At 41.6% G+C, this 15,593-nt stretch overlaps 1 protein-coding gene across 5 annotated transcripts in view; it reads right to left on the bottom strand.

The window, feature by feature from the left end:
• The window catches only part of ADGRG6 (adhesion G protein-coupled receptor G6), a 634,122-nt gene that overhangs the window by 61,471 nt on the left and 557,058 nt on the right, over nucleotides 1-15,593 (bottom strand). For 3 of the 5 annotated variants that reach the window (XM_078648988.1, XM_078648990.1, XM_078648989.1), the window contains one exon: nucleotides 11,259-11,414. In XM_078648988.1, the coding sequence (XP_078505114.1) occupies nucleotides 11,259-11,414 (156 nt within the window). Of the gene's footprint in view, nucleotides 1-3,633; nucleotides 3,681-11,258; nucleotides 11,415-15,593 lie in introns of all 5 variants that reach the window. The other 2 variants (XM_078648991.1, XM_078648993.1) reach the window with 1 other exon arrangement.

Raw genomic sequence — 15,593 nt, 5'->3', positions numbered from 1 at the left:
TTACTCAAAAGTGTAAGTTACCTTTGTGAATCAGGCCTACAGTATGAAGACACACAAACATGCTACCATCTAGGATTATAAAAGGAGAATTCTGCTACATGTAGGAGGACATATAATATATACACCCAGAGAGTGTGCTGGATTGTTATTCTCTACAGCCCTGGAAGCATTCCTACGCTGAACTGTAGATTATCTGCCAAAACAATGGACAGCATCTTGTGTCTTGCCAGTCATGAGCGAAAGAAAATATTAGTGTCCGTACTGAGGAGTAGACCTCAGCAGCTGTGTATGTCAAAACCACATATGGATTCAAGAGTGAAAGATTTGCTCATGGCATCCGGAGATTCAGAAGCTCAACTGGTGGGCCTGCGACCCAAAGCTTTGCTTAAGGAATTGTTTGCAATACTTTAAGTTTGACAAGCTAGCTCTGAGACGGCTAAGGGAGGAAAAACAAGCTAAAAGTCAATGTTGCCTCATGTACCATGTGGAAAACTTGAAAGAGCAATACCTCACATTTAGAGGTCTATTAGAATGGCGGGCGGATGACCCTAGCGGTGCTGGGACCAGCCGCCAGTGGTGCGGCGGTCCCGCACCAGCAATTAGGATGCCACCGCCACTGTGGTGGTGGCATCCCCCATCCACAACATTGAGGCGGGCGGTGCTCACAGCACCGCCCGCCACAATGCTGTGGATGCACCTTGTGCATTTGCATGCGCAACGTGGCAGGCGATGCGCGGTGCCTGCCATGATGTGCATGCAAATGCAGGGGGGTACTATGGTACCCTCCATGTGAACTCCCAACCCCCCCAACACCCTGGGGGCCCGCAACAGGCCCCCACAATCAGGCACCGCATTCGTTGCCTCCATGGACAGGCACTTCTCCTCCTGTATTGTAATATGGATGGTGGTGTCTTGCAGACACTGCCACCATATTCAGCCCCTTTTCCACCCGGTCGACTCGTCGACAGGCGGAAAACCGGCAAACGTCCTTTCTGTCCACCGGGGTCCCCCCGCCATCGTAATATGGCAGGGGGAAATGGGAGGCGGGCGGTAGGTAATGGCGCGCCGATCGCCACTGCCATACGGGCAGTGGTGATTCTCCCGCTATTATAATAGGCCCCTTAGTGTTCTTCTAAATGCCAGTATAAACAACTCATCCTCTTAACTTGTCTTTCGTTTCCACAGTAACCTGACATCATGAAGCAGAGGGAAGGGACCTAAGTATTTAAACATATCACACCAAATACTGATTCTTTTTAATTTGTTATTGGGTTTCTGACAATAAAATGAGTGAACCTACTTTTCCTCCAACATTACCTGAAACAAACCAGAATTATGTTGTCGGCCAAGTCTCCACATAGCAGTTCCCACTCACTCAGCGTTGTCTTGCAAATGGTGGCTTAAATGGTTTTGTTCTCTGGCTTTTTATTTTAAGGTGTTTGGAAATACTATGTTTTTTTGCAGAATAGTTTCTCACACTGAAGGCATGGAGATGGTATCTCTTTGGTCTAGGTCATCTGAGAAATGTCATGCTAATTTCTTGCTTCCCAGTTTCTCTCATCTTGTGTGCATTGAAAATGTGTCTTTGATGTTTAATATGGTTTTCACTCTTTCTTTCGCAGGTTTCCCCTGCAGTTTGAGAGATATAGTGTTTCTAGATTTTCTCTGGTTCTTCGCTGCATCATCTGGCATACATTTCTTTCTCAATCACTGTTTTTCTCCTGGCTAGAGTCATTGCAAGGCATGGGCAAAATGAACAATTTCCCAAGGTCCCCATCTTCCAAACAAAAGTGTTTTTTTCTCTATATATCACCTTAATTTTTCTAGCTCAAAATCTTTCTCTCTTTCTGCCTACCTCTGACTCTGACTCTGCTTCAATCCAGGATCATCTGAAGGATTTTCAGTTGCTTTTTGTGACCCTGTTTCTTGAAGAGGTATTGTATAATTCAATATTGCTTGCCATCATGCTCACTTGAATTAGCAGAAAATCAAAGTTGTTCAAAACACGAGGTCCCAAAATATGCCTGGCCCTGGTCCCAAAAAATACTTACCTTTACCCTGCACCTGGCTTCTAGCCTCACCCAATCTGGACGTCACTGTTGTGAAGTAAATACCCTGCTCCTTAGGAAAGACACAAGCTGCAACCAATTCATGATGATAGAGAAGAAACATCTTGTTCTGTTTCCAGAAATGTACTAATTCAAATAAAAATTATTCTGAATGTCTGTGTGGAAAAACAGGAGAATCGGGAAATTCGGGGGGTTCTGTCTAACTTCTGACCAGTTGTTCTACGAAATGTACACACCTGGCTCCAATCACACACGATCATCTCAGACCAAGCCCCTCTTCAGGACTCACTCCAAGCTGCTGCAACCAAAATTGTGGCTCTATGATCAGATCTGTCTGAGTGGGTTTTGGAGATTGCAGCCAAAACAACCCAATCATAGGCATGGAACACCACGAAAGGTTTGTTGTTTGCACATGCTCAGCATAGGTTTACATACATGACTCGTCAGCTACCTTTGTGTAAATCCTGATAATAAGGGTTGAAATATATATATGCCATTGAGCTCCACTTATCAAACCTGGTATTGGGTTTTATTTCACCCTTTCTCACACAACAAGAAATCAGAAATACATAACTAATACATAAATAAGAATAAATCTGACCAAGATAATTTCAACAAATGAAAACATTGAACATTTTCAAGAGCAAAAGTAAGAATATACAACGGATGAATTAAAAGAATAAAGAAAAAGGCAGGAAACATTACACCAGGGCGTCACCACTATAAAGCATAGCCGAATTTGAAACTATGCCACCATTTTGTTTGGAGAGGCATTTAGACTTATTTTATCCTCTCTCTCAGATACTCTGTGCCTCTGGTTTTATGATTTAATTTTTTGTATATCTTGCCAATTAAAAAGAATGTATTAGTTCTGTGTACAGTTTGGTAGGTCCCAAGTTAACAAAGAACTTTGTTCTCCCGCAGGTTAACAAAACAGCATTACACTTCCATATAGAAACAAACTCACCTGCCCGTATTACCCAATACAAGTGAAGCCTAGGACAGTGGATTGTATGTAATTCAGGTATACTGGCTTTTTTCAAGTATTTATGTGTCAAATATTATATTCTGTGAATCAATCAATGATACTTAAAACCAAAGGCTGGCATTGTATACGTTTCTGGAGCATCCACCATTTAAATAGAAATAAAGGGCAGATTCTGTGAGCAGATGTTCATGTATTCAGCCCCTTTTAGTAATGTACCATGGCGCCGCAAGTAGAATCTTGATTCTAAATCACAACTTTTTTCATGTCTTTTGTAGTAATTTCAGAACAAACGTCTGTTAAATTTTGAGTTTTCGAGTTAGGATTTTCCGTTTCTTGGCTCACTTGACGTACTTGCCATGGTACATTGTCTGGCAGGGTCTGTCTCAGAAGCCCATGCATGACAGAGAGAACAAGTGTTCGAAGCCCCTCTCCCTTCCCCCATGAGAATCAACGACATGGGGAAACAGGCAGCGAGAACAAGCAGTGATTTCTTCATCTCCATTGCCTTCATGCAAGAGCATGCCCACTGCTTTCTTCCAAAGAAATCATGCATTCAGCAAAAGTGACAAACTTTACCTGTAAGGTTCCACCTCAGCTTAGGGAATGCTCTTAGAAGATATTATCTATGCCATAAACATATGAATGTCTCAGTCATTTCCAGATTTCGGCAGTTACGTTATAACAGTACAACATAAACATTAGCATTCAAGGCACACACGAGCAGAAAGTAATAAGAATATGTTGCCAGTGCACTGACACGCTTATAAAAAAACATATTCACGATTAAGTAAAACAAAAAAAAATACATTATGCAAAGAACTCTAAATTGAAATGATAGGAAATGTTTTCAAAACGAAATAATAATAAAGTTTGAAATTCTCTCACGGTGTATTTCCACTGCTACCAACCCTGACTAAAGGAAATATTGTCTGATATTTGTCTTAAAAAAGCACACATTGATAAGCATGACATTTTAAACGTCCGCATGCATGAAATGACACCATGTTTGACTAAGATAAATTGTCCCCAATGGTGGAGGTTGCTATAATTTTAAAGTTTTGAATTGTGACTTTTTTTTTTAAATAAACAGGGAAAGAATTTGTAATACCTCACTGAATGCAGTGCAGCAACCTATAGTCCTGACCCATTGATATACTTCTGTAAAAGAATTGTAGTCCAGAGATTTACATTTTTGATTTGTGTTTTTGTATCATTAGAGAAGGCAATCAGTTAGGGTTTACATTGCTAATCGATGCTGAATTTTTCTAGAGGACATTTTTTTAATGTGTTGCAGTGATGTAAGATTTCAGGAACCATGAGACCTGTATAGTTCATTTTGGTGTCAAACATAGGTTTTGGGGGGTAAAGTAGTCTTATAGAGACAGAAAATAACTCCTCAGAGCAACCCTTCTACCATTTTCCAAAATGGCAGCTCTATAATGATGTGTTTTAGCCATCATATTGGTAATTAATTTCAATATTGTTTGTGTTTCAGGTGTTCCATTGATTCTAATTCATAAACATGAGAGAAGCAGGCGGAAGCAGAGGATCTTTACCTCCCGACAGACTGAGGCTAACTACAAAATCTGAGGACTCCTTCAACAAAGAAAAATGTGTCACATGCTAAACTAATCCAAAAGAAAAACTAACATCAACTGCAGCTATATAGAAGAGAGTTTGAGATGCTGCAGAAATACGACAAGACGGAGTTCACAAAAGATTGAAACTGATGGGTGAAGAGGATCAAATATTTTATCATTGTAACAAGTGCTACAAATCGTATACAATGTCAATGAGGAGATGGTGCCTGCAGAGATATATTCAAAAGGTATGGACCACATTGTTCAAGAACTCAGCAGCAAATTAGAGGAAGCTGACCTTCATGTTGTGCCTCATATTGAGTAGGCTGTTCGAAATGGTTCCAATCGAGTCATTGTACTGTCAAATGACACAGAGCTTATTATTATTGTGCTACTTAGATTTGTTGCAATGTTCCTAAGTCAAGGATAGTCAGAGTTATTGATATGTTATGGAACAGGTGGGAAAAGTCACTTCATATTCTGTACAAGAAACTTGACCCAGAGATGCCCAGGTGATAACACTTTAAGCAAAATTGGAACAAAGCCTGGAGCTTTAACTGCTGAACCTGTGAAGTTTCTAAAAGGATTAAAAGGATTTGCTGAGGCAGAAGAAGAATGTGACTTTAGAGACGTAGAAAAACACCTTCTGTGTGAGGAAACCGAGTTCTGACCATCACACATTTTATGACCTTTGGTACAGTGAGTTCAAGAGATCAGTCCCGCTAAGTGACCTTCCACTGACGTCATATTTTGTGCGTGGACACATTAAAAGAGTGTTCTACATGATCAGAAGATATGTAAATGTTGTGGAGAAGCGTGGCTCAATGGTTAGAGCGGCAGACCCTGATGCAGAGGTCTGCCCCGGGACCAGGGTTCAATTCCCGGCTCAGCTGCTCTTGGACTCAATTTCCCCGGACCTGATAATTCTCGCCTCGGTTCCTAGTCTAATCATGGGTTCCACTCTGTGACTCTGGGCAATAGCTTGCTTAATCTCCACAACAGCCCCAACACCGCTTGGATGCCTGGCTTCACCTTGGGGATGTCCAGTAGTGGACATTTCACAGGAAAGCCAGGATGGGTTCCACAGCGGTTTGAATACAGCGCTACGAGGCCTCCGGGTAGAAGTGCGCTATATAAATACAATACATTTACATTTTGGATCATGCGCATGTAGAGAAAGATCTGTTTGAATTAGGTTGGGAAGATATTGATGGGGTGCTGAAACCTACAACATTTTAAAAGCCTCTACCCACAGAACGTACACTTACATGTACTTGGAAACCTGTGCTACAAAAAGATGTCCCTGTCGATATGCTCTTCTCAAATGTTCAACATTCTGCATCTGTACCACTAGCAAATGCTGAAACAAATAACAAGAGTGGACTTCGAAAATGTGTCTAAAACAGGAGTGATATACATTATTTGTTTTCCTATTCAGATCATAAAAATTGTTTGGTGTATCCATAAAAGGATTAAAAAACATTATTGTTTGTTTGATATCTATATATGTCTCTACTTCCTCTATTACAGATGCCATTTTGGAAAATGGCATAAGGGTTACTCTGAGGAGTTATTATCTATATCTATAAGACTACTTGACCCCAAAAATCTATGTCTTGACACCAAAATGAAGTATATAGAGCACATGGTTCCAGAAATATTACATCATCTATGCAACACATCTGCCATTTTTAAAATGTCGTCCAGAAAAATTCGGCCCAGATAAGCAATGTCTACCAAAGCTACATTACTTCTCTAATGATTCAAAAACACAAAGCAAAACTTTAAATCTCAGGACAGCAATTTCTTTTACAGAGGTATACCAGGGGGGCTGGGTTTTTTGGAGAGGGAGAGCAGGACAACACCAGATCTACTACAGTATGGAGCTGTTGCTCTCTTCCCAAGTGTTGTAATACATTCTAGCTACCTAGCATCATCCACACAAGATGTCTGTGTGAGTTTAGCTTTGGTTGTATAGTGGAAGGGTACCCTTATGGCACAAAATACTATGCTCAGACTTACCTTTAAACTTTCCTCACTTTGTGTGTGCAAGAACTGTTCACAAACTGTTACTCTCTGTCAGAGAATCCTCAAATGTCAGCAATATTTTATAACTAAACAGGCATTCACAACACAGTTAACTTGCAGACAACAGGGTCATGATTTGAATGGCACCGGGCCCAAATATTGTCAGAACTCCTCTAAACACCAAGGGGGTCATTAGCATCCGCCCGCCATACCCCCGGGAAATGGGACCGCCTTCATTGCATGCGGCGGTCCTGCACCTACCATAAGGATGTGCCCGCCACACTGGCGGGGGCATCCCGTATTTGCAACATTCAGCACAGCCCGCCACAAATGCAAGTTGTGCGTTTCAATGCACAACGTGACAGGCACCGCGCGGTGCCTGCCATGTTGTACATTGAAATGTAGGGGGGTACCTGGCCCCCCCACCCCCTAGAATCCCTGTGGACCTGCTAATGGCCCCCAATGTTGAAGACCGCCTGCATTTCCACCACGGAAAAGCAAAACCCTGCATGCATTCTAATATGGATGGCGGTGTCTACCAGACACCGCCACCATATTAACAGCTTTTCCACCCACTCATCGACTGGGCGGATAACCGGCAGACGGACTTTCTGTCCACCGGGATCCCCCCGCCATAGTAATATGGCGGGGGAAATGGCATGCGGACGGGCAGAAATGTTGGGCGGATTGCCACAGCCTTGCGGGCGGTGGCAATCCGCCCGACATACTAATGGGCCCCCTAGTTTTGCTATATTTTACTACCATACTGGCAGTCACAAATGCAAACACCTTGCAGTCAACAGGGGCCTGATTTAAATGGTGCAGCAGGTGCCGTGGCACTGGGACCACAAGTTGTCATAACTCCACTAAACACCAATGATTGCTATATTTTATACTAAACAGGCAGTCACAAGTGCAGTTATGTAGCAAACGCTAGGGTCATGATTTCAATAGTGCCAAGGGTGCATTGGCATTGAAATCAAAAGCTCCAGGCACCCACTAAACACAGATTATTGCTATATTTTACAACTAAACAGGCTGCCACAAGTGCTGTTATCTTTCAGGTACTAGGGTCATGATTTGAATGGTGCAGCAGATACAGTGGCATTGGGCCAAAAAGTTGTCGGAACTCCTCTAAACACATAATGTTAGTATATTTGATTACTAAACAGCCAGTCACAATTGCAGCTGAAATGAGCATTATTTAAATGGTGCAGGAGTGGGGTGGCGCCAGAACCCAAAGCTCCAGGCACCCCACTAAACACCTAATATTGCTATATTTTTTCCTAAACAGGCAGCTACAAGTGCAGTTACCTTGCAGACAACTGTTCATGATTTGAATGGTGCAGCAGGTGCAATGCCACCAGGACCAACAAGTGTTAGAACTCCTCCTAACACCGAATATTGCTATATTTTACTACTATAAAGGCAGACACAATCGCAGCTATCTTTCAGTTAGGGACTTGATCTGAATGGTGCAGCAGGTGCAGCGGCACAGGGGCCACAGCTCTATGGATCCCACTAAACGCAGAATATTGCAAAATTTTACTACTAATCAGGCAGTCACAAGTGCAGTTATCTAGCAGGCACTAGGGCCCTGATTTAATGGTGCTTCGGGTGCAGTGGAACCAGGGCAAAAAGTTGTCAGAACTCCTTTAAATACCAAATATTGCTATATTTAACTACTAAATAAGAAGTCAAAAGCGCAGTTGCCTCGCAGGCACTAGGGTCATGAGTACAATGGTGTAGCAGGTGCAGTGACACCGGGGCCCAAAGCTCTAGGAACCCTTCTAAACACCAAATATTCCAATATTTTACTACTAAACAGGTAGTCACAAATGCAGTTATCTTGCAGGCAGTAGGGGCATGATTTGAATGGTGCAGCAGGTGCTGTGGAACCAGGCCCAAAAGTTGTCAGAGCTCCTCTAAACACATAATATTGCCATAACATAAATTAATTCTATTTTTCCCTCTTTCATTTCATTTTTCAAAATGCTGTCATAACGGTCCTGCACTGAACTACTAGTAAAAGCACAGTATATTGCATTTTTGTGCGTAAACAAATCATAACACTTTAACATACTTTTTCTATTTTATATTGTACAACTACTAAGCAAGCTACAACTTTACCAATGCTTGTTTAATAGTGTGACACAGGACCCAAAAGGTGTCAAGAGGGTTCTACAGAGGTCAGTAAATTAAAAAAATGATTAAATAAAAATAATCCAGAGATGTGTTTATATAAAAGAGTCTCTATTTACAATGTTAATTAACATGGAGAACTCCGAAAAGAAATATAGAATGAATTTAAGGCAGTAAGAAGATATAGTTGTGAGATGTCTTGCAGAAAAGTAGACTGTTTATCTCTTTTCTGAACACTGAATGTGAACTATTCAGGCTGGTTGGGTGGTGAAAGAGGAATTCCAGATTCTCGGGCCAGGGTGTGCAACCTAAGAAAGACTGCATCAGAGGGCTTTCTATCCCCTGGTACCTCCAGAGGAAGTACGTCACAGCTCCTCCTTGCTGCAGGGAGTGTAGGAGAGGGCTTCTTTAGCAGTAATTTGAAGGTGGTGAGTGACTGCGTTAATGGATGGAAAACCTCTTTGCATTCCAATTGGAAGGAGTCGAATCACAGAAGGTTTGGAGGCGTTTGGAGGAGGAGGGGACATAGTGGGGGAGGATGGAACAATGGACCCTTAACTGATGACTGTGTGGAACGACATTGGATGCGGTGAAGAACAAAGAGCCAGTCAGCGAGTTATTTGGTGACTGTTGTCAGGGTAATCTTAGACCTTTCAATAATAGTAATTTTGAAGTTACAAAAAAAGATGCTATATTAAGGCTTTTGAAAATACCCTGCACAATTTTGAAATACTTCCAAAAAGATCCCATAATTTCTTATTTTTATAATCAGGCTCTTGCTAGCATTCGCCTGTACCATAAAGCAAAGGCAATATTGGGCATATGACGATCGCAGCATCAGTTTCATCATAACACAATCCCGAACTTGTAGGGAGCAGCTAAAATATGCAGGGATATATTTCCACTCAGTATCGCTGAATGCATATTTAAGCATAGGTGATGCTAAATGTGCATATAATTGTGCCGAATTGCAGTGTGGTGATGCAAAATGTAAATATTTCTGTGCAACAATTATATAATCACGTTGTCAGTGTGTTCTGCGAAGTAAGGCCTGAATAATACCATATTGATTAATCCTGAATTTTGAATTTCTCAAAGGTTACTGAGTTGTCAGGAAGAACAGTTCAAAGTTTGTAATCCAAAATGAAAATCTATGCTATGAGTTATGGGTTGCCCAGTTATATTTTTATTTTACAAAGAAATTGCCTCGGAAGCGACTGGCCTGCTGGGTTCTGAAAATGGCAGAAACCCGGGGGGGGGGGAGGCATAACAGAGGGCGAACAATAGTGTGGAACAAAGCCTTATACAGTGCATCTGGTAACATACAAGAGTTGCTAACGTTTACCAAAAACACTTGTGCTTGGGCACTGTTTTACTCAAACTGTGCTGCAGCGCAACCCCACCTTATAGTGTGCACGGAATCAACGTTCTGGGCGGATGTGGTGGGCACCTGCACTCATTTTTGGGGACCATCATTTTTTTTTCTTCATTAAACATATTTGGAGGACGAATGAGTAAGGAAGAGAAGTGAGACAATTAGGACGAGAAAAAGAGGAAAATAGTAGAAAATGGAGAGAGCAAGGATGATGAATCTGGAAGAGTGAGATAGAGACAGGAAGCTTGGGGTGGGTGGGAAAGAGGCATGACATTGACTCAATACTAGCCAGTGTTGGCATCCGACATGTCCCTTTGCCTGGAGTCAGATTCGTTTATTTATCAAGATTTGTGCATGCCGACATTTTCCTGTTGAAATTCGTCAAATGTTCACAAGTGCATCTGGATGTAGGGTGGAGTAAATGAATTTTCACTGAGCTAAACGAACTGACTGTCTTACACATTGTAACTGACTCGCTTATATGTTGTAACTGATTCGCTTACACATGGTAATTGAGCTGCTTACACATAGTAACTGACCCGTCTAACATTGTAACTGACCCGCTTACACATTGTCGCCATAATTCCATCCCAAATGAGTAAAGAATACTCAGTGTACCTTTTACTCAGGGGTGTGGAATTGAAGGAAATTCAGAGATGCACCTTTAGATTTCATTAGGAAATTGTGAATTACTGGGGGAATCAGTAATTCTGGGCTTATTCCCTTGGTAATTTCCCATTCCCCTATACATTTTCTTTTGTAGACTGTAGTGCTCAGCAACCAGAATCTCCAGGCCAGTGTTACTAGATCTGCATCAAAAGTGTGAATTTCAGAACTCGAAGGGACTCGCAACTATTGTTACAGATTCGATCAGTGATTTTAAAAAAATTGTAAAGTACTCCTATTAAACATGCAACCCCTGTGTTTTGACTGAGAAAATGCTTGCATGTTGCAAGTGGAACATCACTAGATCACTCAAATGCAGCTCATGAACATTCTGCATTCGTGTCCGGTGTCATTCGCTGAAGATACACATACAAGATTGCCAACTCACAGGCACAATAGAAAACACTCACCAGGGTTGCTGTTCTTTTTGAAGAAATGGTTGGAACTGGATTTGGATTTCGATGTCCAGGACGTAGAGTTGGATCCGATCGAGCTGGAGGATAAGGACTTTCCCATGTTGTCAGAACTGGCCTTTTTTGTGGTGTTGGTATGTGTCTTACTCCAATCTGCAAAAGTGGTTACAAGCACATCATTAACTCGTGTTAAGGGAGAAAAAAAGTAAAGAAAACAAAGCATAACAAGCATTGGCAAAACCAATAGGCCTGGTGTTTATTAGGGGAAGTGATAGGTAGTAGTATGGGGACATTCTGCACTATACCTCCAGGTGTCCAACAAAGAAAATTCAATAATGAATTAGCATCCTAGGCTATAAGAAAATGAGGACAGGAGTAGGATGCCTTTGCTAAACAGACTGTATTAGCAGAGTTAAGCTGTTTCCTCAAAGAAGAGTGTTGTGAAAAGCAGTCAGCAAATGACTTGCATTGGAAGTGGTGAAATTAAAAGGCATACACAGCAGAATTGTTTGTACTCTTGAATATTGAGTACAATATCAGGGCACACTAATATCATGGACAACATATTGAGGGACAAATATGGAAAGGTAAGTGCACAGAGTGAAGTATATATTTACTATTCCTAACTCCATAATTATGTACCTTGACGATACACATATCGTAAAAGTACATGGATGTGGAGTTAAGCATAGAAAACAACTTGATGCACCATCACCAAATCCTGATGGGAACACAAATTAGACAATGTATCAATCTACGAAATCCCAAGGCCCTGAAGGACAGCCTATCCAACTAATGTCAGACCATGCGAAGCCCACGAACACCAGTGGATGAAAAGGCTCATTCAAAGCCCACTATTGCACTCAGTGTCTTATTGTACTTTTTTTGAAGAGTTGATGACATTAGGCCTTTCATACAGTGCATGCTGCCAAGTAGCCCGACATCAAAAGAAGACAGGTCACCAATTGGCAATGCAGGCAGTTTTTTTCTTCTAATTAGCAATGTAAGTATATTAGTGTGAGCCTATGGACAGGGCAAAGTAAGGCTTAACAAGCGGAGGCTGAACAATTCAGACCTGTGCACAACAGAGGGTTACAGAAAAAGAAAGGGGTGCAGGGAAAGTGGGAAACATCCTTTACAACGCAACTTTTACCACGCAGTGCCTTTACGACGCAACTATTACAACGCATGTTATTACAACGTATTGCGCTGGGGGTACGCTCTAGGATAGGGAATAGATTTAATTTACTATCCAACACCTTCCCTACTATCCACGGGGACTGGAGTTGGAATAGTAAATTAAATTATTCACTATCCAGCACCCCTAAGCGCTATGCGTTGTAACAGCATGCGTTGTAAAAACTGCGTTGTAAAGGCATGCGTGGTAAAAGCATGCTTTGTAATGTCATACATCCAGGGAAAGTAGATGACAGAATGGGACAGTGTTTACAATAATGATTTAGTCAGTGCAGAGAAACATGTCGAGAAGGGGACCAGAGCGTCTTCCAGCTGGGAGGAGGGAGATGGATTCTCATCAGGCAGGAGAACATCACATAAAAAGTAGAACAGTGTGTAAAATTCGGACACCACGCAAGTAATGTGCCCATTAACAGATATTGTACACTCGCAAGCAATGAGAACATATGTCTTTAGTTGCCTTCAAGCTGGCCTATATGTGACCCTCCCCATTTGAAGCTTACCATCCTGGAAAATATCTGAGTGAAGGCCTTGGAGCGTTCACACATGTTTCTTCTCTTTGGGTTGGATCTGAGTGGTTTCAAGAGATGGAAAGTCCTATGTTTGAATGTCAGTTCTGTTTGTGCTGGTACGGAACTTTCTGCCATAGGCCAAAGCCTTAGGTGCCTTCTTCTCCTACATGTAGGCCTGGAAAAGTTCCCCACAACATATAGGAAGCTGCTGATGCCTTCTACACACAGACGGTGTGGCACTAAGCAGCTTTTTAAAATAATGTTCTTGTCTTGCCTGCTCCTGTTCACCTGTCAGGTAGCTACAAAGGACACCATTTGTGGCATGTGATCAGTGCTTAATCTGTAAAAACAATAAGTGCCTGGGCCTTCCTCAGGACGCCACTGCAACTTGCCCCACCTTCTGCCCTGCCTAAGCTGCCAATGATAGTACCAACACAACTACTAATCATCACACTCCTACAAGTGTGACTATTCAGACTATTCCCGGCCCCCAAAGCTAGGGCCTGGGAGTCAGGTATTAGTAATGTTTAATGTGAATTGAATTAATAAACAACTGTTGTTGTGGTCATCCCTAAAAATAGGCAAACAGCGCAACCATGTGGAAGATCGTCATAAGTGCCAGCGTTGACAATTAAGAGCCGATGTTGAGCACTGGAAACCACTGGCTCAAATTAAGCACAGCCTGTGGTGCCATTAAAAAATGACAAAAAATACGGTCACAGCAACATTCTCAACCCACAGTTGCTGCAGGCCGTCTTTCCTAGAACCATGTGTTCTAAAACACATGGCAAGCCATGACAATTGTGTGAGGCAGTTTAGTGCATGATGAACGAGAGACAAAAAGATTAAAAAAAATTACCAGTCTCTTGGGAGGAGCAGCTCAGTGAGTAAATGCTGGGGACTAGTTAATGAGACAGACCACACAACTACAAAAAAAATACTATGGTTCATCATTGACTTATTGATTGTATTAAGTGAGGGGGGTGTAACATGAGGCCTGATGACCATTTTGAGATGACGAATGCACTTACATTGTTTTACTTGTGTTAGCTTTCCATAATCTTTTATTTTTTATTTTTTTATAAACTATTTTTATTCATAAAAAAAAAATAGAAGACTTGACGGAGGTATATAAGCATGGCAAGAACAAGTATAATACTGACAGATGTTGGCCAACAGGGTGCAATAAACAATGTCGTGTAGGTGGGTTAGGGCAGCCAGTTTATGCCATTCAAATGTAACGGATCAACCCAAAGAACATAAAAGAAAAGCAAAAGAACAGCATAACTTAGGGGCATATTATCAAGAACAGGTGATAACATTATCATTTTTATTATTATTAGGTTCTGGTGTTAACCTGGGCTGCTATGGGAATTCACAAGGACATATTATCAAGCCCAGTTTCCTGCCGATAAAGCGACGATAATTTTATCTCCTGTTCTTGATAATATGCCCCCTAAGTCCTCATTGATTAGAAAAGTAAGGTTGCAGCAGCCAAATGATCTGTGATTGGAATGGGGGAGAGAAAAACTCCCCCGGTCCCATGAGCTTCGCCTTACAATATAGGAGGAACAATAGGTGAGGGGACGTAATCTGGAAAAGAAAAGTGTAAGGGAGAGATATGTATCAGCGAGGTATTGCCCTTCAATGTGTCACAGGCGGGGGAGGTGCAGAAGGGATATGTGAGTGTGTGGGGGGGGGATGGACCATGAGTTCCCTATTCTGAGCGTACTGTCTAGGGAGAACTGGACGGGGGCCATAATATTACACAATTCTGATACGGTTTATAATTGCATTTATCGCATCTACATCCAGCTGTTGTTGTATACAAAAGCCCAGCTGGTGAATCAGAGTGAATAATACCCTTGCAGAAAGTAACCAGAAGCTACACACTGATAAAATGGATCGAGGAGGAAACCATGTGCAGCGCTTTCTGCTTAACCGTGATATTAACTGATTCAAACCCCGGCAGGCCTAGCCCAGTCATTTATCTTCGATATGTGAAGATACTAAGCACCACTGAACTTGGAAATGGGATATCCTTTCTCTGCAGTCAATTCCCTTGGTGGTGCACACTAGCCAGAGCCACTCTACTCTCTATAATACTTTCATGGCAATTGGGTGAGCAGCTTTTTAAAGATTTCTAATAAACATTTTAAACATTCGAATCCACATGTGGATCATTTAAAATAAAAATATATGTAATTTCCCTTGTTATGAGTTTGAAGTGTCAGGAAATCCAAGCTAGGGAGTATATCTGTCATGCTACCCTTAAAGCGCAACTCTAAATTTGCCCGAGGTTGGGATTATGACAAAAACCCAAGAAAATGAAGGCAGAGGATGCAGAAATATTCATCTAGGAATCCTATATACCACCCTAGAATAGGTGTCACTGAAGAGTATATTACCAGTATATGGAGAATCAAATATACAAATATTGTGGTACAAAAATATCTTAGCCAGAATATGGGCTTCCACAATATTTTGAAGCTAGGTGTATAGTGTTTAGTATTGATGTAATATTCATACCTCCACATACTTCTACCATGCTGGTACATATCTTCTAGGTACATAAATGTGCAGGTGAGAACAGTAAATCTCTACTATACATACTTACTTTTAA

Source organism: Lissotriton helveticus, chromosome 6 (genome assembly GCF_964261635.1).
Source record: "Lissotriton helveticus chromosome 6, aLisHel1.1, whole genome shotgun sequence".
NCBI lineage: Eukaryota > Metazoa > Chordata > Amphibia > Caudata > Salamandridae > Lissotriton > Lissotriton helveticus.
This window is presented reverse-complemented; position numbering and strand designations above follow the sequence as displayed.